This window comes from Lolium rigidum, chromosome 3, assembly GCF_022539505.1.
Source record: "Lolium rigidum isolate FL_2022 chromosome 3, APGP_CSIRO_Lrig_0.1, whole genome shotgun sequence".
NCBI lineage: Eukaryota > Viridiplantae > Streptophyta > Magnoliopsida > Poales > Poaceae > Lolium > Lolium rigidum.
Window position 1 is genome coordinate 292026443 of NC_061510.1, and position 24135 is coordinate 292050577.

The 24135-nt window shown below is 50.2% G+C and overlaps 1 protein-coding gene across 4 annotated transcripts in view; it reads left to right on the top strand.

Annotated features, from left to right (window-relative positions):
* Positions 1–1562: 1562 nt before the first annotated feature.
* The window catches only part of LOC124703551 (wax ester synthase/diacylglycerol acyltransferase 11-like), a 30717-nt gene continuing 8144 nt past the window's right edge, over positions 1563–24135 (top strand). For all 4 annotated transcript variants that reach the window (XR_007003160.1, XM_047235766.1, XM_047235768.1 and 1 more), the window contains exons 1-4: positions 1563–1878; positions 1978–2580; positions 16528–16594; positions 16680–16753. Coding sequence is in view for 3 of the 4 variants with exons in the window: in XM_047235766.1 (XP_047091722.1) it covers positions 1606–1878; positions 1978–2580; positions 16528–16594; positions 16680–16753 (1017 nt within the window). In the remaining variant the exon portion in view is untranslated. The remainder of the gene's footprint in view (positions 1879–1977; positions 2581–16527; positions 16595–16679; positions 16754–24135) is intronic.

The following is a 24135-nucleotide window of genomic DNA, read 5'->3' on the forward strand; positions in this document are numbered from 1 at the left end:
TTATTATTATCAACTGGTAAATCACAAAACCACATTTATTATTTTGTACACTCATTCTTACTTAGTACCCTAATTACTACTATTTTGGCATTGTATGTTATGTTATTAAAGTACTTAATTGGCATTGCATGTTACTAGCTATGTACTTTCCCTATAAAAAGTAGCTTTAAAAAAATAAGTCACCATGGCCCACACTTAAAGCCCCGACAACACTTATTTTAGCCGTCGCGTATAAGTCCTTTTGCGGGCACGTTTTGCCTTTAGAGCATCTCTAACAAATACCCTATAATTATCTAAAAAACCGATACCCTATAATAGGGCAGCAATTTTTTGTTATAGGATATGTGTTTTAGTGTTTTATAGGGCACCATTTTTTTTTCTTTCGAGATGCCCTATTAATTTTAGGGCGCGATCGCTCCAACATATGTCTCAAAATAGGGCACGATAGAAATGTTTCGACAGGCCAGGTAGAAGTTATTCTGGTAGTTCATAAACTTCAAAATTAAACATATATTCGACTCACATTTGAACGATTTCACCTTAATATGAATGATTTGAATGCAATTCAAATAATTTGACCTTAATTCAAAGCCCTAGTTCTACCAATCCCATTGATACATGTCGTACCGTGAATCAGACTCCAGCGGTATCACCTTCGGCGGTCCGGCCTCCTCCTTCACCGTCATCGACGGTCTGGCCTCCACCTTCTTCATCGCCACAGCCATGCTGGCGAGGAAATCGAGCTCTGCCCTGTACGATTTCAGGGTGCCCATCGCGGAAGCGGGCCATATCGGCCTAGTCGGCTTGTGCGTCGCAGAGCTGCTTCTCTGCCTAGCGGCTCTCCTTCTCTTCCTCCATGGATAGGAAGCAGATGTTCCCAGCGCGACGAACTTTGCCTCTGCCTCGTCCCGCGTGTCCGGGAAGTTTAGGTGGTGGTGGGGGATGCCGAAGCGGAAGCCAGCAAGGTCGTAGGCGTGTGTGGCTTCTTTGGCGCGATCGAAGATACCCATCCACCAGTGGTCACCGTCGCGGGTGATGTCGGCCGCATACCGGCTAGACCGCCGCTGGTAGATGTCGCGGAAGTCGGTTGCGCTTGCGGGCTGCGGCGCAAAGGTATGGCGGGGAAGCAGCACGAGGAAGGCCGGTGGGTCTCCCCGGCTGCCGTTTTTGGCTAGAATCAGCGGCGCGGCGGAATAAGCTAGCGGAATGGGGCGGGTTGCGGAAGCGGCGAGGCGGTGGGTGGGGGAAAATGATATCCGCGACGGCGACGGTTGGGTTGCGCGGGTTTTAACGCGACGGCGACCTCTATGCCCCAAATATGAGGCAGAGTGGCAAAATTTGAGGCAGCCTTTAGATAGGGCACAATTTAGGGTATCTGTTGAAGTTCGTTTTTCGGCCTCTCGTGCCCTAAAAACTGGTTTTAGGGCACCATTGGGCATTTGTAAGAAATGCTCTTAGAATTTCGTTAATTAGATCAATCTATTTTCAATTCTGTCATCCTAGCTAATCCTACCTATAAATACTGAGGTGGGACTGGATCCACACCACACATGCAAGCAACGATCATTTACCTAGCCACTCTTTGAAGTAGCTAGCCACATTAATATGGATGCGAGCAATGGCAGCTCCTCAGCAGCGGCACCTCAAAGCCGGCCTCTCTCGATACGCACGAAACCAAGGGCACCAGCCGCCGGCACCGACGAATGGACGACGAACGATTCCACGGCGGAGAAGGAGCCCGTGAGCCCTACTGCAAGGCTCATGGAACCTGTATACATCGTCGTAACCATTGGCCTCGGCTCACCCTTAGACCTACCCGTCTTCACCACCCACATGGCCAGCGGGCTTCCCCGATATTCACGCTTCCAAAGTATTCAGGTACTCCTTCCAGGGAGGGCTATATTACCACCGCTATATATTATATACTCCGATTCAGATTGTTAGCCATTTTGCCGCAATCCATTGTTGCACGCACAGGTGACAGAGGATGGCAACCTGCGGTGGGCACGCGTAAAGGTGAAGGTGGAGGATCACATCGTCGTCCCGACGCTGGATCCCGTGGCCGTGGCCGTGGCCGCTAACCCAGACCAGTCCGTGGAGGATTACGTGGCCTCGCTGTTCACGCTCCCCATGGACCGCTCCCGCCCGCTCTGGGAGTTCCACTTCCTCAACTTCCCGACTTCGGAGGCCACCTCCACCGCCATCATCCGCGTGCACCACTCCCTTGGCGACGGGATGTCGCTCATGACGCTCCTCATGTCGTCTGCAAGCAGCGCCGCTGACCCGACGAGACTGCCGGCCATGCCGAAGCAGCCAGAGCGCACTGGCGCCATCTACGCGCCGCGGCGGCCGCGCTCTTCTGGCGCCATGCCTTTTCTCGGCTGGGTCTGCTCGTATTTTGTCTTAGCCTGGAACACCATGGTGGACGTTGCCGCCTTCATCGCCACAATGATGTTCCTGAGAGACCCGCACACGCTCTTCAAGCGCTCCGACGACACAGTGTTCAACCCACCGAGGCGCTTCGTACACAGGAGTCTTAGCTTGGACGACGTCAAGTTCATCAAGAATGCCATCAACTGCGTAAGTATGGGCAGCTAGGATATTTATACTTTATCTCCCATGTATCTTTACTATCTTTATCTTTACTTACTAGTACTAGTACAAGTGCCCGTGCGTTGCCACGGGTCATTAAATTTTATTTTTCAATGCATATATATAATTCACAACTTATACATCTGAAAATTCGAAAGAGTGATAGTTGATTTGAATATTGTTAATCTAGCATTTTTTTTAAATTAACTTTTTCAGTTTTGAACAATCTTCAAATTTGAATAGCCTTTTTAGAATTATCGGACAAAATATATCCCGACATGTATTCCATAAACTTTAACCTCCACAAACCAAAGGATACTTAACTCATTACGATAATCTGAATGATGCACTTTTTAAGAAAATTATGATTTCCAGGAAAATCAAATAAAACCAATTATCAAAAAATATCATAAGATTTATTTTTAAAACAAGTAGGATGCTTAAAATATTTTTATAGTCCTAATGCTAGCTGGACCAAAACAAGTCTGAGAGCATCTTCAGTTGCGTCCCCCAAACCGTTCCGTAAACGGCGCCAGATCGAGCGTTTGGGGGACGTCGCTCCCTAGTCACGTCCCCCAAACAAAATTTCGGAAATTTTAAACTTGAGCGAGATTCGATTAAATTCATCCAAATTTGGCATATATTACATAGATCCGAACGAGATTCGACTAAATTTATACTAAACATAATCTAGAAGTACTTGCGGCGGCCAGAGGCGTCGTAGTATTGGTGGAAGTTGTACATGTTGTCGATGAAGACCTTCTGCTTGACGCGCTCGTAGCTCTGGGCAGTCCCCGGGGTCGTCACTGCTGGCGATGAGCCGCTGCTGTCGCTCGTACTCCGCCAGCAGCGCCTCCTTCGACGCTTCCTCCGGCTCCTCCTTCACCTTCGGCTTCTTGATTGCAATAGGACGCGTGATGGTGATTTTAGGTTTCATACGTAAACAAAACCGATGCCTTCATCCGCTGGATCCGTAATTCCAGCAATTGGTAGTACGTACTAAAATAAACCAAGCGACGGATTCCTTCGTTCGTGATGCGCGTCGCCAGAAAAAGTGAGCGGTTCTGAAAGGAAACTGGACAACGTCTACGAGTAGGATTTATGTGCGGATGACTTTCCAAATTAGATGATTTCTTTAGATACTGTATAATCCAATCAAGAGAAGAATCAAAGCCAGGGAAATTTGGCTGAGGAGCGAAACATACTGGTTGTTCGATGCACTCTCGTACGTGATGTCGTCAACTCCTCATCCCAACACCCAACGTGCCTTCCGCGCATAGATATCGAGATCGAGATCCTTGCCTGTTATGGCTGCCGCTGCAGCTTAATTAGTTGTGTTTCCATGTCTACGTGCGTGCGAGTGGCGTTCATCAAAACGTGGGATCGTGGCCATCGAGTTATCCTAGCTCGGCTCCTGGTGGCGTTGGCCGTACACGTCTCTATGCTCGACGCGACCGGCATCACAATCCTCACGTTCACGCTCCAATCCACTCCGGCCGAGTTCTCACTTCTCAGTGACCTCCTCCGGCTACGAGGGCCTCAGCCGGAGTGCCGGCGCGCCTTCCGCTTCACCATCCTCGATTCCTCGTCAAGATTCAAGGTCGGAAACGTGCCCACCATGATTTCTTTTTTGAAGATGAAGATCAGGAGGCGAGAACCCAGGCTGTGCCGGCGGCCCGACGCAGATGGGAATAGTCATGGCAACGCACTGAGCGTAGTTAATGGGTTTGACAGCTCTCTCTCTCTCGATCTCTCTCTCGTGGATGCAAAGTAGAGAAGAACGCGATGAACACATGAGGTTTTGTGCCGCGTACAACGTACAGCTTTTCCGTTTCTTCTTCTCCTTTTGTTCTCAACTGAAAGGGAAATAGTGACCTGGTAGTGCTCCTACCCCTACGCCACGATCCGGACATCTCGTGCCATCCCACGAAACCGATCGTGATCGATCACGACCCTATAAACACGCTACGACTGAGTCCTGATGCAACAGGCTCGTGTCTTCGAACTGAAAAACGAATTCAGATAAGTAAACTATCCTAGTAGCTGACGACAAACAGGGTTATTCAGCTAACAATCACCCCCTTAATCATGTCGTCGTCAGGCTTATTGCAGCAACGCCAATTCTGCTCCTCAGCTCCTGGAAACGGATACGCCCAAGTGCTTTCGTCATGACGTAGTCGACCTCAAGGACTCCCTTCTCCACATAATCGCGGATCAGATGGTAGCGGGTGTCGATGTGCTTGCTACGGTCATGGAACACAGGATTCTTGACGAGTTGGATCGCCGATTTGTTGTCAACCAACAGCTTCGGCGGCCTCGGATCTTCATTCAGCAGCTCCCCAATGAGCCTGCTCAGCCAGACGCCCTGGCAGGATGTGGTGGCAGCTGCGATGTACTCCGATTCGCATGACGATACTGCCACCACGCGTTGCTTCTGCCAATGCCAACTGATCGGGCTCCATCCAAAGAAGAAGACCATGCCTGTCGTGCTCTTCCGATCGTCGACGTCCCAGGCCAGATCAGCGTCACTGTACCCCAGCAGCTCCTGCCTTCCCTGTCCACGCCTGTAGGTGACACCGTAGGACAGGGTTCCAGCGATGTACCGCAGCAGGTGCTTCACCGCTGCAAGGTGCTCAGAGGTGGGCGCCTCCATGAAGCGACTGACGTAGCCTACGGCGTAGGAGATGTCAGGCCTCGTGTGTACGAGATACCTGAGCCCGCCCACGATGCTGCGGTAGTGGGTGGCGTCCACCGGTTTACCTGGTCCTGCTCAGCTTCAGGCGCGCCTCCATTGGCGTGGCGCATGGGTTGCAATCGTCCATGCCCGCGCGCTGCAGCAGCTTCTTGGCGTAAGCGGCCTGTTGGAGCCTGATCGTTCCGTCCTCCTGCTGCACAGTGATGCCGAGGTAGAAGCTGAGCTCGCCCAGGTCGCTCATGCGGAAGAGATTGGTCATCTCCTCCTTGAACCTTGTCACCTCCTCGATCGACGTACTAGTGATGACGAGGTCGTAGACGTACACGCCCACGAGTAGCAGCTCCTTGCTGCCTCCGCGGCGGTACACAGCATGCTCCGTTTGGCTGCGCACGAACCCGAGAGAGTGGAGGCTAGCGTCAAGCTTCGCGTTCCACGCCCTCGGTGCCTGACGGAGCCCGTCGAGCGCCTTGTCCAGCTTCAGCACCTTGTGTTCTTCTCCGTCGACGACGAAGCCAGGAGGTTGCTCGACGTACACCTCCTCCAACAGCTCACCGTTCAGAAACACCGTCTTCACGTCCATGTGATGGATGGGCCAGCCGTGGTGAGCAGCGAGTGCAACCAGCAGCCGCACGCTCTCCATTCGGGCAACAGGGGCGAACACTTCGTGGAAATCCACCCCCTGTTGCTGGACATACCCTTTCGCCACCAATCGTGCCTTGCGCTTCACCACGTCGCCATTGGAGTCTCTCTTGAGCTTGTACACCCACTTGAGACCAATGGCACGGTGCCACGGCGGCAATCGCATTAGCCGCCAGGTCTGGTTGGCTTCGATGCTCGCCATCTCCTCCATCATCGCCGCACGCCACTCCGTGTCCTTCTCTGCTTCAGAGAAGTTCGCTGGTTCGTCTGCAGCGAGCAGGCACAGGTCGCTGCCGGGCGCTTCCGTTTCATCAGTGGCGTCGTACAGCTCCTCCAACAAGCGGTAGCGTCGAGGGGCCTCCTCACCTGGGGAGGGTAGCGACGCGTTCGACGGTGGAGTGGCGAACTCCACCATGCGCGACGGTGGTGTCGCAGGGGTCGCTGGTGGAGCGGGCGAAGAAACGTTGCACATTCCAGCAGTGTCGTGACCGTCGACGTCGTGGGCACGCTCTGTGCGCGTCCCGTTCTCGGATGGCATGTCCGGTGCGCGCCCAGAGCGCGTCGTGTTCCAGCTTAAGTCGGCACCTGAAATGGGAACGACAAGATGCTCAACGGTGAACGGGTCAGCAGCATCACTTTGCTGCTTCTCCGCGCTGGTCCAGTCCCATGTTGCGTCTTAGTCGAACACGACGTCACGAGACACGTGCACCTTGTGCGTGGCAGGGTCGTACACACGGTACGCAGCAGAGCCAGGCTCATAGCCTAGCAGCACCATGGGGATGCTCCTGTCCGCCAGCTTCTTCAGGTTCGGGCGCGTGACCTTGACGTGGGCCACGCAGCCGAACACCCGCAGGTGCTGCACGCTTGGACGCCGGCCGTGCCATGCTTCAAATGGCGTCTTACCCGCGACACTCTTCATCGCGACGCGGTTCAGGAGATACACCGCCATCGTGACGGCCTCACCCCAGAAGCGAGCAGGAACGTTCCTGGTCTTGAGCAAGCACCTTACCATGCCGACGACGGTTTGATTGCGCTGCTCGACCACCCCGTTTTGCTGTGGGGAGTACGCTGCCGTCAGCTTCCTCTGGACACCAAGGTCGGAGAAGTACTCCCCGAGCTCGTTGGAGTTGAACTCCCCGCCCCTGTCCGTGCGCAGCATCTTCAGCTTCTGACCGCTCTCGAGCTCAGCCGCTGCCTGGAACTTCTTGATCGCCGCGGACGCCTGATCCTTCGTCGCCAGCAGGTGCAGCCACATGTAGCAACTGTTGTCGTCCACCGGGAGGAGGAAATAGCGTTTCCCTCCGGGCGTTGGCAGATCGATGGGGCCGCATAGATCCGCATGGACGAGTCCAAGCCTTTTGTCCGCGCGGTTGACGGCCTGACGAGGAAACGGAGCGCGTTTCTGTTTCCCGGCGAGGCAGGCGTCGCAGAGGCGTTCGAGTTCGTCGAGGAGGGGCAGTCCATGCACCATGTCGCCACGGGCGAGGCGGCGGAGTGCATCGAAGTGCATGTGTCCGTACGTCGCGTGCCAGCGCCACGCGTCCTCGCCGCCGTGCGACGCAAGGCACACCGGCTGTGCCAGCTTGAGGTGAAGGATGTAGAGCCTCCCACGGCTCCGTGGCACACGTGCTAGCAGCCGTTCGTCAAGGTCCCGCAGCTGCAGCTAGCCGTGGCGGATGCGGGTGTCGTACCCTAGTTCGTCGAGCTGGCCCAAGGAGACGATGCTGCTGCAGAGCTTGGGGATGAAGTAGACCTCGGACAGGGTCAGGTGCTCCCCGTTCTTGCAGGTGAAGAGGGTCGTTCCACGACCCTCGATTTCCACGGAAGTGTCGTCGCCGAGCTTGACGAAGCCGTGCACGCTTGTGTCGAGCTCGGAAAAGAACTCGCGCCGGCCGCACATGTGGTTGCTGGCACCGGAGTCCAGGAACCATGATGTGTCGTAGCGGATCGTGCCGTCTGTGGCCATGGCTCTGGAGCGCTTCTCGTTGAGGAGAACGATCTCTCCGCCGTGCTCGATTGGCGTGGCCAGCAGGACCTCACCGACACGCGCCATCAGGAGAGCCTCTTCCTCCGTCTCCTCCTGGGCAAGATTCGCCCCGCCCTTCCACTCGCGTTGAGGCTCTGGACACTGCTTCGAGAATGGCCCTTGTTATTACAATTGTAACACATTACCGTGCTCATGTCGCGCTCGCCGCCACGGTCGTTGCCGTTCTTGGCCTTGGCCTTGCCTTTCTTGCCGCCGTTGTCGTTGCGGTTGTTGGCATGCCCTTGACCTTGATCACATTGGCGACGCCGTTTCTCCCACTCCTCCTCAGTGAGGACTAGGTTGCCGTCGTTGTTCGCTGTCGATGAGGATGCGCCGCCCCGTCCCTCGCTGGAGCGCAGACGACCGAGCAGCTCCTCGACGGAGATCGTGCTCAGATCGAGCAGTGTCTCGATGGAGCACGCCATCGGCGCGTACTCCTTGGGCACCTCACGCAAGATCTTCTCGACGACCCTCACCTCTTCCAATTGATCGCCGAGGGAGCGGAGGTTGTTGACGATCCTCGTGATCCGCATCACGAACGAGTCCAAGGACTCGCCGTCGCGGAACGTGAGAGCCTCGAACTCCTTTCGGAGTCGCTGCGCCGTCGCCTGTCTGACGCGGTTCACGCCGACCCGCATCATCTTCACGGCCTCCCACACCTCCTTCGTTGTGCGCTTCACCAGGAGCGCAGCTTGCATGTCTGCCGGTACGGTACGCAGGATCATCGCGAGGGCGGCCTTGTCGATGGGAACGCTTGGTGCGTTTCCCTCCACCGCGTCCCACAGCACGCAGGCCTCCATGTTGATCTGCATGAGAAGCGCCCACTCGATGTAGTTCGTGGAGGTTAGCATGGGCCAGACAAGCACCCCGGCCTGCACCGCCGGCCGCTCCTGGTACATCGTCTCGCGCACGACGATCTCCTTGCCGTTCTGACGTGAACGGCTTCGCCCGCGGCTCTGGTTCCGTGTCTGCGGGGGAGTCGCCGATCGTTGTGGCGGAGGCGATCTACCCGCCGTTGGGGCAGGCGCGCCTGGAGCCGACGCGGCAGCAGCGGCCTGGCACGCTGCAGCGCCTGCCGCCGCGGTACCACCTCCTCCGTCGTTCACCATGGTCCCTCAAAGCTCTAACGCGGCTCTGATACCAATTGACAGCTCTCTCTCTCGATCTCTCTCTCGTGGATGCAAAGTAGAGAAGAACGCGATGAACACAGGAGGTTTTGTGCCGCGTACAACGTACGGCTTTTCCGTTTGTTCTTCTCCTTTTGTTCTCAACTGAAAGGGAAAACGTGACCTGGTAATGCTCCTACCCCTACGCCACGATCCGGACATCTCGTGCCATCCCACGAAACCGATCGTGATCGATCACGACGCTATAAACACGCTACGACTGAGTCCTGATGCAACAGGCTCGTGTCTGTCTAAACTGAATGAACTGAAAAAACGAATTCAGATAAGCAAACTATCCTAGTAGCTGACGACAGACAGGGTTATTCAGCTAACAGGGTTCTCTGACCATGGCCATGGAAATGGCGTCAACTTCCTGGCCATGGGCGACAGGCCACAGCTGCGCCGAAAATATGATGGGGCTGCATCAAAAGCGTGACGCGCCTGCTGGTGCCGAACGGTACCATCACGTCCTACAAGCCAACCATGTCGCACAACATCGCCACGAAGGTGCTCCACAGTCCACACGCCCACACCACCGTTGGTGAGGGTGCCGACCAAGTGACGGTGTCTCCATTGACTCAATGAGAGCACGGCGTTACCGGTCACGCACTGTCTGTCGTCATTGACACCCAGCGTGGCGTGGTTGCTACCCGACATCATGGGAGGCCCCACGGCTCCATCGAGGTTTGAGTGTTGGTACCGCCTCCGGCGACACATGCTGAGCAGCCCTCCCGGCGACAAATGAAGGAGACACCACAAAGTTTTTACGGAGACGAACGCCACGGCGCAACACTACCAGAGGAGCTCTCCTGCCGGTCAGGCACACACCACGGTCGCGGCGAAGACTACACGCTCATACGCGGGAGACTACACAGGAGACTCTCTCATATGCTAGCTACTCAACTCAACTCCCAACACTACCAGATTAAATAAGCACCATTAGTAGAAAAGGGGGCTTCCGTCTAGGCCTTTAGTACCGGTTTCCTTACGAACCGGTACTAAAGGGTGCATTAGTACCGGTTGCACTGTCCAGACCGCCGGCAACCTTTAGTACCGGTTCGTGTGGGATCTTTAGTACCGGTTCGTGTCATGAACCGGTACTAAAGGGTTGGCGTCAGCCAGAAAACCTTTAGTACCGGTTACTAAAGGTTTTCCTGCTCCCCACGCACCTCCCCCCCCCCCCCCTCGCGTGGATCGGCTTTTTTAACACTGTAAAATTAAAGAAAATGATAGAAAATTCAAAAAATAAAATGTTTTCATATTCCTACATGTTATGCAACCTACTATTCGGTGAAATTAAGAAATTTTAATTTTCACTTTTTTCGCAAAAAAAGTTTGAAAAATGGTAAAACCGCTTTAACTTTTGCATACGACGCCGGAAAAAACGTATAATATATGAAAGCAGGAATATTTTAGTTTTTTTCCAGAATTTTAGAATTTAATATATTTCTATTTTTAAAAAATTAAAACTAATAATTGCAACCTGCACAAAGATTACTACTACTTTTAGAAAATTATAAGATTTTCAAATTTTCAAGTTTTAGGTTTGGCAAAAAATATATTTAAAAATAATAAATATTAAAAAGTTAATTTTATTTATTTATTAAACATTATTATTACATCATTACTTTTATTTATTAAAATAATTATTTGGAATTTAAATAATAAATAAGTGTGACATCGACCAACATGTTAATAGGATTGATATGATACTACTATCAACATCATGCGCGCGAAGCACTTGGATGCGGGACGGATGGAACTCAGAAGTTAAGCGTGCTAGTGCTGGAGTAGTGGGAGGATGGGTGACTGACCGGGAAGTTTGGCCATGGGAAGTAATTTGACTAGAGATTAAGTGTAGTTGAGACTAAGTGAAATACTAGAAATTTTGAAAAAAGTATAAATAAAAAAGGGAGTGAAAAATAATAATTAGAAAAAAATGGATAATTTTTTTAACGAAATAGCCTTTAGTACCGGTTCGTGTTACGAAGCGGTACCAAAGGTCTCTAGACTCGTGGGCTCCTCCGTGCCCACGTGGAGGCACCTTTAATACTGGTTCGTAAGGAACCGGTACTAAAGGGGGGAGGCTTTAGTACGGAATCTTTAGTACCGGTCCAAAACCGGTACTAAAGGCCCTTTAGAACCGGTATTAAAGGGGGTTTCTCTACTAGTGCACACAACAACTTATGCAGTTATGAAAAAAAGTTCGGAAAGTCTCCTCCCGGGTCACTCTCGCGCGGGGCAACTCTGGAGGCACCCCAAACCCTAGCAGAGCCGCCCCAGATCCCGGCCACCACGGGCCGCTGCTGCCGCCTGCGGCGCCTGGCCGCTGAAGGCGGAGGGCTTGGCGGGCGCCCCAGACACCTCTCTTGCGCGCGTTCAGGCGGCGGTTGTGGGGGTCGCATGGTGCGGCACGGCGACCCGTTGGCGGGTGCTGTGGCATGGGACCGGTGGGGCGAGGGTGCGGCGGAGGTCCAGGAGGCGTCGGCGCGGGCTCGGGAGCGTCGGCTTCGGCTGCGGCCGCGGCGCCGCTGCGCGGGCCGCGAGAGCCTGGTGCGGGCCGGCCTGGGCCTTCTCTGGGCTGCGGCGCCGCGCTCTCCCGGTGGCGGGGTGGCTGCCAGGAAGACTGGTGGGGAGGCAGGTCGCGGCAGCGGCGCCCGGGCCGTGGGGCTCTGCCCGGCGTGCGCGGTGTCTCTACCGCCCGTGGTCCTGTTTCTGGTCGGGCCGGGGCACCAGCGGTGTTGGGCGGCTGCTCCGGGATCTCGACGGTGGCTCCTTTGCGGCCGTGGCGCTGCTGCCGCGTTGGAGGTGTGTTTTCAGCGGGGTGCGGGCTGGCGGCGATGTGCTCCGTCTTGTTGTCCGGCTGCGTGAGGAGGTGAAGGTTTCGGTTGCTCCGGGCGAAAGCCTGATCGCGCGGCGTGTGCGGATGTCGCCATCCTCCTTGGGGGCGGTCGTGGAGCTCTCCGACCTTCGCTGCCCTCGGGTTCACTTCTTCGAGTGAAAGCCTAGATCCTAAGGGATCGGACGACGGCGTCGTTTCTTCGTTGTTTCCCCTCTTGGGGGCATCGTCTTGAAGTTGGTGATCCCCTTCGCGCACTCCGGCGAGCTGTACACACAAGGCATCTGGGTTGGCAGGAGGTCAACCGGAGATGCGGGTGTTCCAGGTGGAGGCTTGTGAGGCAACGACGATGGTGGTGGCCAAGGTCTGGTTGCGGCAAGGTCATGTTAGTCGGCTCCGTTCCGGCGTGTCCGGATGTCTTCGTGCTGGTCTCCTCTTGCTGTGAAGTCGAAGCTGCCCTTGAGCGGTGTACGATGAACTTCGAGGGGCGGTCCGGTGAAGGTCCTATTCGGCGCTTGTCTTGCTCATCTCCTTCCCGGGGCTCGTCTTCAGAATCGGAGCTTCCGGTCTTTTCTCGAAGGGTCATCGGTTTGGCATAGGCCAACTTGAGCTTCTTGTGTAGCTTTTGTTGGTAGCCAGGATGGCTAGGTGTGTCCCTCGCGGGAGTGTGGGTGGTTGTGGGTGTGCCTTGGCGCTGTTGTGTTGTTGTTGGTTTTTGCCTGGTTTTCTCCTAAAAACCGGGCACCTTCTGCTTAATGAATGAAGAGGCAAAGCTTTTGACTCCATTTCGAAAAAAAATAACAACTTATGCAGTTGATTGTTGCCAGCTTCGTGCGGACGACTCCGCTAACACCAACCAGCCATGATCAAGATTAGTGATGACAATTTCCCCCTAATCTTGATATGGCTCGTAGTCGATTGACCTGAACTGTTCGCCCGATGCCACCACACGCCTCTACATGCAATCACGCCTCCATGGCCGTTGTTCCATGGCCGTTGCACCCGCTGCAGACTTCGCTGCCGGACGGCACCTCCATGCTGGCACGCCGCCGTGTGCACGTTGCACCATGCTGTGCCTCCGTGGCCTCTGCGCCACGACAAATCGCCTCCGCGGCTTCGACGCTCGCTGCAGACTAACCGTGTGCCACGGCCTCCGTCGCCTTGAGAGGCTTTGATACCAATTGTTGAGACTGCCTCCGGCTACACAAGCCGAGCAGCCCTCCCGACGACAAACGTCGTTTCCCTCTGGCGACACACACCGTGCAGCTCTCCGGTGACACGAATGCTGGAATGGAAGAACTCGAAAGAGACACCACAAAGTTTTCCCGGTGACGAATGCCGCGCGCACAAACGCCTGTATCTTGGCTTTATTTCTAACAACGACTCAGATAAATACATGGAGGTACACACGCAAACACGCAACACTACCCAGAGGAGCTCTCGTGCCGGTCAGGCACACACCACAGCCGCGACCGACAGGGACGGAGCCCAATGGGCTCACTCTGATGCACATGCATCAGGGTCCAGATTTTTTTTTTGCTTGTATTTGAGGCCAAAAAAGGCCATGTGCATCACCTTAGCCCAATAAAAGTGCATCAGGAAAGCCCATTTTTCTCATACGAAGGAAGAGTTGCATGAACATGCATTAGGGTGGAAAAAAGTCGAGCTCCGCCCTACGGAGACTACACCTCTGGCTCCTCCGCGCACACACGCTCATACGCGGAAGACTACACAGGAGACTCTCCCATTTGCTAGCTACTCAACTCAACACCCAGCACTACCGGATTAAATAAGCACACAACAACTCACGTCGACCTGGCCGCGCATGTCCGCACAAGCTGTGCCATGATCCGCATGCTGCGCCCACTGATAAGCCCAACTCGATCACTGGACAGCTCGGTGCGGACAACTCGGCTAAGAGTAGTCATGCACATGATATTAGTTTAGGATACTACCCCACAATGCATAGTATCATAAGAAAGTATCATAATATCATCATATTTAATGTTTTGTAGAATCTTAATGCAAATTTGTGTACATGATGTATTTGCCATTAAGTTTTCTAGTTTTATGTGCTATGATACGGTATCATATTATGATACCACACCCATCTTTCATCTCATTAATTGGTGCGCCACATCAGATTTTTGTCATGGCATGCATGATACTACTTATGATACTTCCACTATGGCTAGTCTAACACCAACCGGCCGTGATAAAAAATTAGTGCTGCCATTGAGCTCGTGTTGGTCGAGCCACCGCTAGCGTAGGATCTCACGACAACTAACGCCGTGTCGTCCTCGTCTCCCATGGCGTTGTTGGGCTTCATGTCCAACAACCTCCACGCTCCAAACGCCACGTACGTTGTGGGAATCTAGGATTTGAAGTACCATACCAGGGAGTCCATGCTATCAGAATTCAACATCCTAACCACAGAAACACCCTAATAGCGCGCAACCCCAGTCGCTCGGCAGGGTCAACACTCAATAAGGGGCTAGGAAAGGTAGTAAGATGTATAGTCCCACCAATAGAGCGGATACGAAGTAGAAGGCCAGACTTTATCTCTGCCAGGTTGCTTTTGTTATTTTGAATCCACTTGCTATTATTTTTATTTCCATTGAGAATCGCCACTTGATCCTGTTGTGTCTTGGCTTGGACATGCCATGCTTGAAGCCTCTTGGTAAACATGCTTATATATTAATTTTTACTATGTTTAAGTCATCATTCTTTGCTCTTTTCAAGTTCCCCCTAAATTCGTCAGTGTTGATGTTTTATGTACAATCATTAAGGTGCATAGCTTATTTTCATGGGATTTGCTATTTCTCGGCTAAGTTCGTGCTCAGTTAAGTCTTACACCGTTTGATTACATCGTGATTCGTGCATATGAGTTGCAAGTTACGTTGCAACTGGGGTTTTTCAGTTGCAAGGCCATCAGCGTCAAGGGCCATCTATTTTCGCGATCTAGCGATTTTTGCCCATCTGATACTATTTGGGTCGTATGTTCCTAGCGGCACCTCTCTGGAGAACAAATCGATTTTACATGGTTGATTTGGGCTCGTACAAAGCCCGCAACCCAAATAACCGAACCTTTTCGGTCTATCCTTTTTTATCCCACATAGTTTTTCTTAGATAGAAGGCTTAAAGAGCCTGATATAAAATTAATAATGCCATAAATAACAGGTATATAGAGCTTACAAGACCGAGAAAACATGCAAACAAAGAAAGGAAAAGTAATCCGAAAGTGTCTTTGGCACATGACGACTAGTGCTCATGATTTTTAAAAATCATATTTTTTGGATTCTAAAAAATTTAAAATTGAATACACACATACATATAGGTACAGTAGAAATTTTGGAGAAAAATATATTGTATTTTGAGCTGTACAAAAAATACAAATTTTTGAGCCTATACACATCCATAAATTTGTTTTTTTCCTGTAACTCAAAATACAACGCAATTTCTACCGAAACTTTGCACAAGTATTCAGGACATGTGCATGTATTCATGGAATAAATTTGCTAATTTTTTGGTACATAGAAATACAATTTTCAAATACTTTAGAAACCGGGAGCAGTAGTGCTCATGTGCACCAAATTTGCTTCCAAATAAACCCCACTTGAAAGTAATATGAGGTTATCGTCTTCCACAACAACCAAGGGTAGAAGAGAGGCAAGCATCAATGTAAGAGGCACCATTAGCGGAAGAGTGTGCTCTCTTCTCTCCTGAATGTCCAATTGGTGTCCAACCCTCCATCTGTATCTCTAAAGACTAAAGAGGGGTCCTTTCCCCCTCTCCCTGGTTTGAAGAGCGACAACTGTTGGCAGGCAATGCGGTTCACCCAAGAGCCCGTAGGAGCAAGGTCGGAAAAATACTTTGAGAGGGGGGCATACAAGCAATTTCTGACAAATTAGGGCTCAATCTGGCATAGTGCCCAGCCCGCACCCCTAGCTATCCTAGAAGTATATATTGGAATCACCCACCCAATCCATTAGTTAGGTCGTCGGTCAGGCTGAACCATGTATGACACTAGCTTCTTCCTTCACAACTTGTTACTTCTCCCACAACATGGATGACACTAGCTCCTTCCCGAGTTGTCTCTCTCCTCACGCAATCATTCCTCTGTAGTGCTCCCTCCTGCTAAGAACCATGGATGACTTCTTGGTGGATCACGATTTTGCACCATCTATCTCGGGGAAAAGGTGGCCCAAAAGGAAATGGTCCGGGATCACCCAATCTGAAATGTTGGGCGGTGAGCACCCAACGGTGAAGTCGGTGCCTCCATTATTCACTTTTTGTTTTATATAGATAAACTATGAGGAGAGACATATTGAACTCACATGGGTACATATTATTATACTGCTTATAAAAACAATGTATCAAATATGTATTTTTTATAAATATTAGGTCATTGACTCGTTGTTATCCAGTTATTCGGTCACTTGCATCAGCTTGACACATTAGTTCTAGTTAGTTTGCACTGTAGTTGTTGATGTTTAAGACTGCTTCTTTGGTTTTAAAAGATACTTCGTGTTGTGTAATTTTGTTTCTCTGTACTTTTGTGCTTCCGTAGACTGTCAATGATGTCTTAGTTGGTGCGACTTCTGCTGCTCTGTCACGGTATTACTTCCGCAAGTCAGGTAAGTGGTAGCTGCTGTGATTGTGCATTTTATCCTACCGGAAGGATATTAAACATTCGTGTAGCTTACCTTCAATTAACGTCAGGTAACAGCAACTCGGATAAAATCCGTCTGCGCTCGGTCCTCCCTGTCAATTTAAGGTCAACCACTAGCTTACAAGTAAGGTTTTCTTCATGGAGATACGGTGAAATACTAAATGCATGCCGCTACTACTGATTTTCATTTATATGTTGCTTCATGGATATTTTGGGCATTCACACAATTTTTAAGTGCAAGTTTGACCACTGCTTTTCATACCATTATGTTAGTAAAGGAATGCAAATCATGGTTTTGTTAAAATCTATTGCATGAAAAGCTAATACGATTATGTTAGTAAATATTTCATGGTTTTCTGAACATATGTTGCATGAAAACCGAATGAGATATATTATGTTGACCTGACCAATCTAAATAATGTGTGTATATTACTAGTCAGTGTCGGAGTAGCTAGTTTATTTCATTGCCCTTTTTTAAACGTGTTTTTATCTGAGATGCAACTTTAACCAATACTTTCCACGTGATTATGTTAGTAAAAGAATATAAATCATGATCTTATACTCTCTCAAAAAAAAATCATGATCTTATAAAAATATGATGCATGAGTGCATGGCAAGCTAATGAGATGTATTATGCTCACCTGACCAATCTGAATAATGTGAGTGTATATTACCAGTCAGTATTGGAGAATCTAGTTTCATCACCCATATTTTTGGAATGTGTTTTTATCCTAATGAAGGTTTTACATCATTTTAGTACCAACTTGTAGCATGTATACTATTATTTTAATGGGATTTCTAGTTTCGTGCCCCTGGTTCGTTAGTTGTACTCAGTTTTCCCCAGTCCCTTAGTTTTTCCTCAGTTTTCCCCTCCTCTAGTTTGAAACACGCACAAGTGCTGGAACGGCCGGTAGCCGTCAGGTCAGAGGCCTTGACCGTTAGTCTGACCGGGTGGGGCCGCACAGGGGCAGCTCCTCCCGACCGTCTCGTGCCGACGGGTAGGGTCGGGAGACACGTCGGAGCAGCCATCCATCTATCGCTGACGTGTGGGCCGTTTTATTTCATGATTTTATACGCGGTGCTGCCAATGACAAATGGGGCCGCTCTATAGGGCTGCCGCAGCCAATGACCAGTGGGGTCGTATATTTTTCAGTAAAAGACATATATTGCCGCTCTGTGGGGCTGCCGCAGCCAATGACCAGTGGGGTCGTCTATTTATTTAGGGAAACTCATATATTGCCACTCTATGGGGCCTCCGCAGCCAATGACCAGTGGGGTCGTCTATTTTTCAGGAAAAGACATATATTGCCGCTCTGTGGGGCTGCCGCAGCCAATGACCAGTGGGGTCGTCTATTTATTTAGAGAAACTCATATATTGCCGCTCCGTGGGGCCTCCGCAGCCAATGACCAGTGGGGTCGTCTATTTTTCGGGAAAAGACATATATTGCCGCTCGTGGGGCTGCCGCAGCCAATGACCAGTGGGGTCGTCTATTTATTTAGAGAAACTCATATATTGCCGCTCCGTGGGGCTGCCGCAGTCAATGACCAGTGGGGTCGTCTATTTATTTAGAGAGAAAAAATCATATCTTGCCGCTCTGATATATGTCTTTAGAGAATATCATAGAGAGAAGCAACAAGTTCGCTAATTAATTATTCTTAAGCTAGACCGGAGAACCGCTGGCAGCTCGTTCCCCACCGTCGGACGGAGCAGCCATCGCCGGGGGACAGAGCTCATAAGAGGCTTTGCGGGTGTCTGTCTCTCCTACTATAGTAAAGATTCAATTTACTCTTCTATTGACAACATTAGTATCAACGTTGTGGTTCATGTTCGTAGGTAGATTAGATCTATATCGAAAACCCTAAACCACGTAAAATATGCAAACCAAATTAGAGAGCGTCTAACTTGTTTTTGCAGGGACGAACTGCGGCGCTGCACGTCAACCACGGCTCCAGCACTTGTTTCGTCCGCACGCATTGTACCCACCGCAGGAAAGTCCGCCGCAAGCAGATCCGCCGCCCACGACGACCGGGATTTGTTCCGCGCACCAATTGGTAGACCTCCGCTTCTGCCTCCCCCGCCCCTAATCGATTCGGTTCCCGTAATTTATTGGAGTTTGCGGGTACGAAATAGTCCTCAATGTCTCGTCGTAGCGGGTACACCGGCGAGGGTGGGGATTCGATCATGTCGTGGCCACGTTCTACTTCTCCTACCTCGTCGGAAGTGCAGGTATATAGCTTCAGCTCTCTGTACTACCGTTGAATTTGGGGTGAATTTGAAGTTCCGCCATGGCCTGTTGGGGTGATTTCAGTTGTTCTTTTTTCCATTATTGTTACAGTTAGCCGGGCAAGCCGATGATCCATGGTACATTGCATACCAAGATGAATCAACCCAGTGGTGTAGCCAGAGGATGGATTTGGAGGAGAAGGTGGCCAATTTAGGTGATGAATTGGCCCGTAAAAACCTGATGATATTCGAGCTGAAGCGTATTGTGGATGAAGAAAAGAAGAATTCAGAGCTTATTCGCAAGGAGAAGTTGAGAGTTGAGACGAGATCTTGCCGTATTTGATCAAGTGGTAGAAAATCTAGAACATGAACTAAAAGTGATGGGAGAGGAGAAAAGTAGATTCATCCGTGCAGTTTTATTAGGTGTCATCCCTGTCCTAGCAGTTATGTGGTTCTGGTAGACGATTTAGTATAGAATTGTTATTCAGTAGATGGCTCTAACCACTGTATTTTGTTGTGGCTCTAAGCATTGTATTTCGGTGTACAATTTCCTACTTGTGCTAAGTAATGTGCACGATAATTTTAGCAAGGGATCCCAAAAGTGAAAGCATGTACCAGCCTCCGGATCAAATACATATCAATATCTTCCCAATCAAGTTGGGATAGAATTCAAATCATACATACGGATGTACATGGACACATCAAGAACGTGAAGAAGCTTTTATTGAGACGGAGGTAGTAGTTCGAACAATTTTATCCCATTTGGAAATTGAAAAATACAAATTTATAATAATTTATCCCAATTTGCGGCGTCGAACACGGTCGCGCAGCGATGGGCAAGAAAGGCCGGGACGACGGGCGGGCGAGGGGTGGTCATCTGCGCCATCAAACGTTGAAGCGATGTTATCGGCGATGGCTTCAATGTTCGTGGCATCGATGACCGAGTGTCGGAACCGCCGCTGTCTTGGTATTCTTCATCGGCGACGGATCTGCGGAGGGCTGGATCGGCGGCTTTGCAGCGCGGTTGTAGACGATGGCTTCAATCGTCTTGGCATCGATTCGCACTCTCGGCACCGGAAGTGAGACATCAACAGGCTCCGACATTGAAGGCCGGGTGCTGCGCCGTCGAAGCGATGTTGTAGGCGATGGCTTCAATGTTCGTGGCATCGATGACCACCTGCCGGCACGGCCGCCGTCTTGGTGTTCTTCATCATTCAACGGATCCGAGAATAGAATCGAAAGTGAGACAGAGAGAGACATTAGACAGAGAGAGACATTTCAACTATTTCGACGGTTAGATCCTCACCGGCACTCTTAGATCCACGGCGCACGCACGGTTAGATGCACGCCGCCGCACGCACGGTTAGATCCGCGCCGCTGCACGCCGACGCACGCACGGTTAGATCCGCGCCGCCGCACGCCGCCGCACGCACGGTTAGATCCGCGCCGCCGCACGCACGGTTAGATCCGCGCCGCCGCACGCACGGTTAGATCCGCGCCGCCGCACGCCGCCGCACGCCGCCGCACGCACGGTTAGATCTGCGCCGCCGCACGCCGCCGCACGCACGGTTAGATCCGCGCCGCCGCGACCGCCGTAGTAAGAGAGGAAATACGAGAGAGGAGGATGCGGCCGGAATATGCGATTGCCCGGGGTTGGTAGGTATGTGCTCTGCTCTTGTCTCCGTATGCGTCCATCGTGGTAGAGAGAGATACAGGCCGTCCGATCATAAATGATCGAACGGTGCAAGCGTTCGTTGAGCTTTCAACTAACCAAGATCCGTGTGACATACATCTCGACCAATCGAGAGATCAGCCGGTGAGTACAAGTTAGGAAAACCGAGTAGAACTAAGAGGGGGAAATGTGAGGAAATGTTTATCGGAAGGGCAAAACTGAGTATGACTGAGTAAAACAAGTGGGCCCGGAGGAGGAAAACTGAGTAACACTAAGTAAAACAGGGGCACCCAAATAATAAACGGACTAAGGGAAATTGAAGCTTTTGGCATAAAAATTGTAAAATTGTGTTATTTGAACAATATATTACATTTTGGCCGACTAGATATTGTTTGCAACTCAAAGATACACAAGTGTGACGAATTTGGACTCATTTGGACAAAGTTTGTAAGCATAGTGGGTATTTGGGAGGTGTATTGAGCGAAAGCTACTGCATCTTCATATCTAGTAGCTCATGGACTAGGAAGTGGTTTTGAAGCTTTTGGCATAAAAACTTCATATCTCTATATTTCCTTTTCCATTATTATTTCTCTAGGTTGTAGGTAACATAATAAGGCTCCATGGGAAGGTTCCACCATGTTTTGAATTATTTTGAATTGAACCCTAAAACCCTAAAACCCTAAAACCCTAAAACCCTAAAATGATAAATGTGGCTTAAATGTGGCATACAAATTGTTCATACAAATTCAAATTGTTCAACACAAAGGGATCCCCAATACAAAGGGAACCACAATACAAATTGTTCATACAAATTCAAATTGTTCAACACAAAGGCATCCCCAATACAAATTGTTCAACACAAAGGGATCGCCAATACAAAGGGAACCCCAATACAAATTGTTCATACAAATTCAAATTAGTTGTTCAGAATAAAATCTTTCTCTTGCTCCTGGTGTGACTCGCGGGGCCACCACCTTACTCCGGGTAACCCTAACGGGGATATTACCGGTGTCTACCTTCCTTTTGCCCTCTTTCTTGTTCTTCTTCTTCTGCAAAGCTTGTGCTTTTTCTTCGCCATGCACTCTTCGAAGTTAGCTTGTATCATGGCCTTACCACTTTCGTGGCATTCTCGACTATACTTGTTCCCTCTCCTCTAGACTCATCGGTTGAAGCCATTCTATATCCATCTTTTCCCTCTCGCTCTCCATCCAATGGTTCAAGCAGCTCTACATCCATCTGTTCCCCCGCTCTCGATCCATCGGTTCAATCTCCTCATGTTGAACCGCTGCTTCAATCTCCTCTGCACTTGCTGCTTCAATCTCCTCATGTTGAACTGCTCGCTTCAATCTCCTCTCGCATTTGCTCTGCTTCAATCACATCATGTTGAACTGCTGCTTCAATCTCAAGTTGAATTGCTGCTTCATTCTCCTCTCGCATTTTCGCTCCCGCTCGATCTTCCATTCCAAAAGCTGGGTCAACTCCATTTTTACAAAGCCTAGCAATGTGTCCAGGGATTCCACAACGTTTGCACTTACGTTTTCGAATCGGTGCACCACCCTCCGCACTAGCTCCGATCCTATTCTTCCTCGGCCTACCCGCCGGTCTAGTCAATACCGGAGAGTACGGTTTGAAGCCTGGATCGACTTTCATCCATTGGTCTTTTCCCAACAAGGTAGGAACATTCATAGCATATGCAGCCCTAAATTTGGCAACAGAGAAGAACTCGACACATACCGATCAACTTCACCATCTTCACCCCCTATAACACTCATGAAAAACAATGCGTGTATGCGGTGGTATCCCACGGATCTGCCATCCCCTACAATGGCATGTCCTATCAACCAAACTCACTCGGATACCTCCACCGCTCGTTGTCTTTGTCGGTGTAGGTTACCTCAGCCTCCATTCCTTTTCCGACGCACTCGCATCCTCAATTGTTTTGCCCTGGCATGCAAAGACTTAATCAAAGACGGGAGCATGAGATGGCCAACATAATTTGTGGATGCAATTCTTTGACGCAGATCGATCTTTATCATGATCATCTGCCTAATCTTATCAAATATTTGCCACAGCATAAGCCATTTCAATGACTTGACCTTTGAATTGAAACTCTCCGCAAGGTTACTTGTTACATAGTCTACCTTGCAAATTTCATTGAATTGGCTTCTTGACCACACCCTACCATGATGTTCATCCAAGTACTCCTTCACCCCAGGTTTTTGTTTATACAACACATCCAAATGAAACGAGATGCTTCCTAGAGCTGCATGTGTATGAAGCTGGCCATAGGTTGTCGATAAAAACTTTACCCTTGAATTTCTTTGTAAAATTCCGTACCAAGTGTCGCATACATTCCCTATGCTCCACTCCGTGGAATATCGCTTCTACCGCGAGTCTCCAAACCTTTGCAAGCGTCACGTGTGGATAACAAGTCCTGTTGGATGACCTATAAGGTCGCGCAAATTCTGCAGAAACCAAGTCCAACTTTCCCGTGACTCAACCTCCAAAACCCCATAAGCAACAGGGAACATCCAATTATGTCCATCAATCGCAATGAGCAAGCAACTAGCTGTCCTTTAAACCTGCCATGAAGAGCTGATGCATCCACGGCCAAATAAGGCACGCAGCCGATCCAAAAGCCTTTCCGAGCAAGCTTTGAAACAAACAAAAGCCCTTCCGAAACATTCCTTGTGCATTACCTTCCCGCTTTTCAATTTGTAGGGAACCGTATGCTTGTCTATCGCTACAACACTTGCTCGGACTAGCCATCTCCACTTCAGCTTTGAAAGTGTAAAGCAACCGAAAGCTTTCATTCCATGGACCATTGATCTTGTCAAGAGCCATTTCCTTTGCATAGAACATTCTCATGTAAGGTACCTTCATTTTATACTTCTCAACCAGCTTTTTTACGAGTGCTGTTGGACCAAGTGAAGGCTCTTCTCTCAGCCAATCTAGGATTACATCTGCCAACCACCTAGTCTTCGCTAGCTTTGTTTTCAGCTCTGGCTCTCCCCCTAGAGGTGGACACCTATGGATCTCATTATTCTTCTTTATCTGAAACATAATGATAAGGGATGTCAGTAATAGATAACAAATTTTACACCGTGATCTAAATACACAACTGGTTGGCGTAGTACCCGAACCAAGCTGCTTCGCGCATTGTGGATGCATGCAGCCTAAACCTACACCTTGGGTATGGGGATTTAATTGTGAACCTACCCGGCTCACTTTTAATAACCTCGAAATTATTCTTAGTGAGAATGTGATATGTAGTAATTGCATTACGGCAGTCCATCATCGTTTGAAACACGGTGCCTTCTACAAGTCGGGGTTTCTCCCTGTTCCACTCAATTGTTGGCAAGTCTTCACCTTCGTAATCGGCTAAAACGAGGCTGTCATCATTCTCATTCTTCTCTTCATCATCGGTGTCATCAAATCCGGCACCAAAAGCCATATCTTCCATGTATTGATCCTCCATTGCCTCGCTTATCGCATCGATCTACCAATTCGAGAAACATCAACTCATCCTCATCATCTTGAGGAGGCTGATCCTCAATGTCCGCATCGTCCTCCACATCGACCGTACGAACGATCCGGCTACCACTAGCAC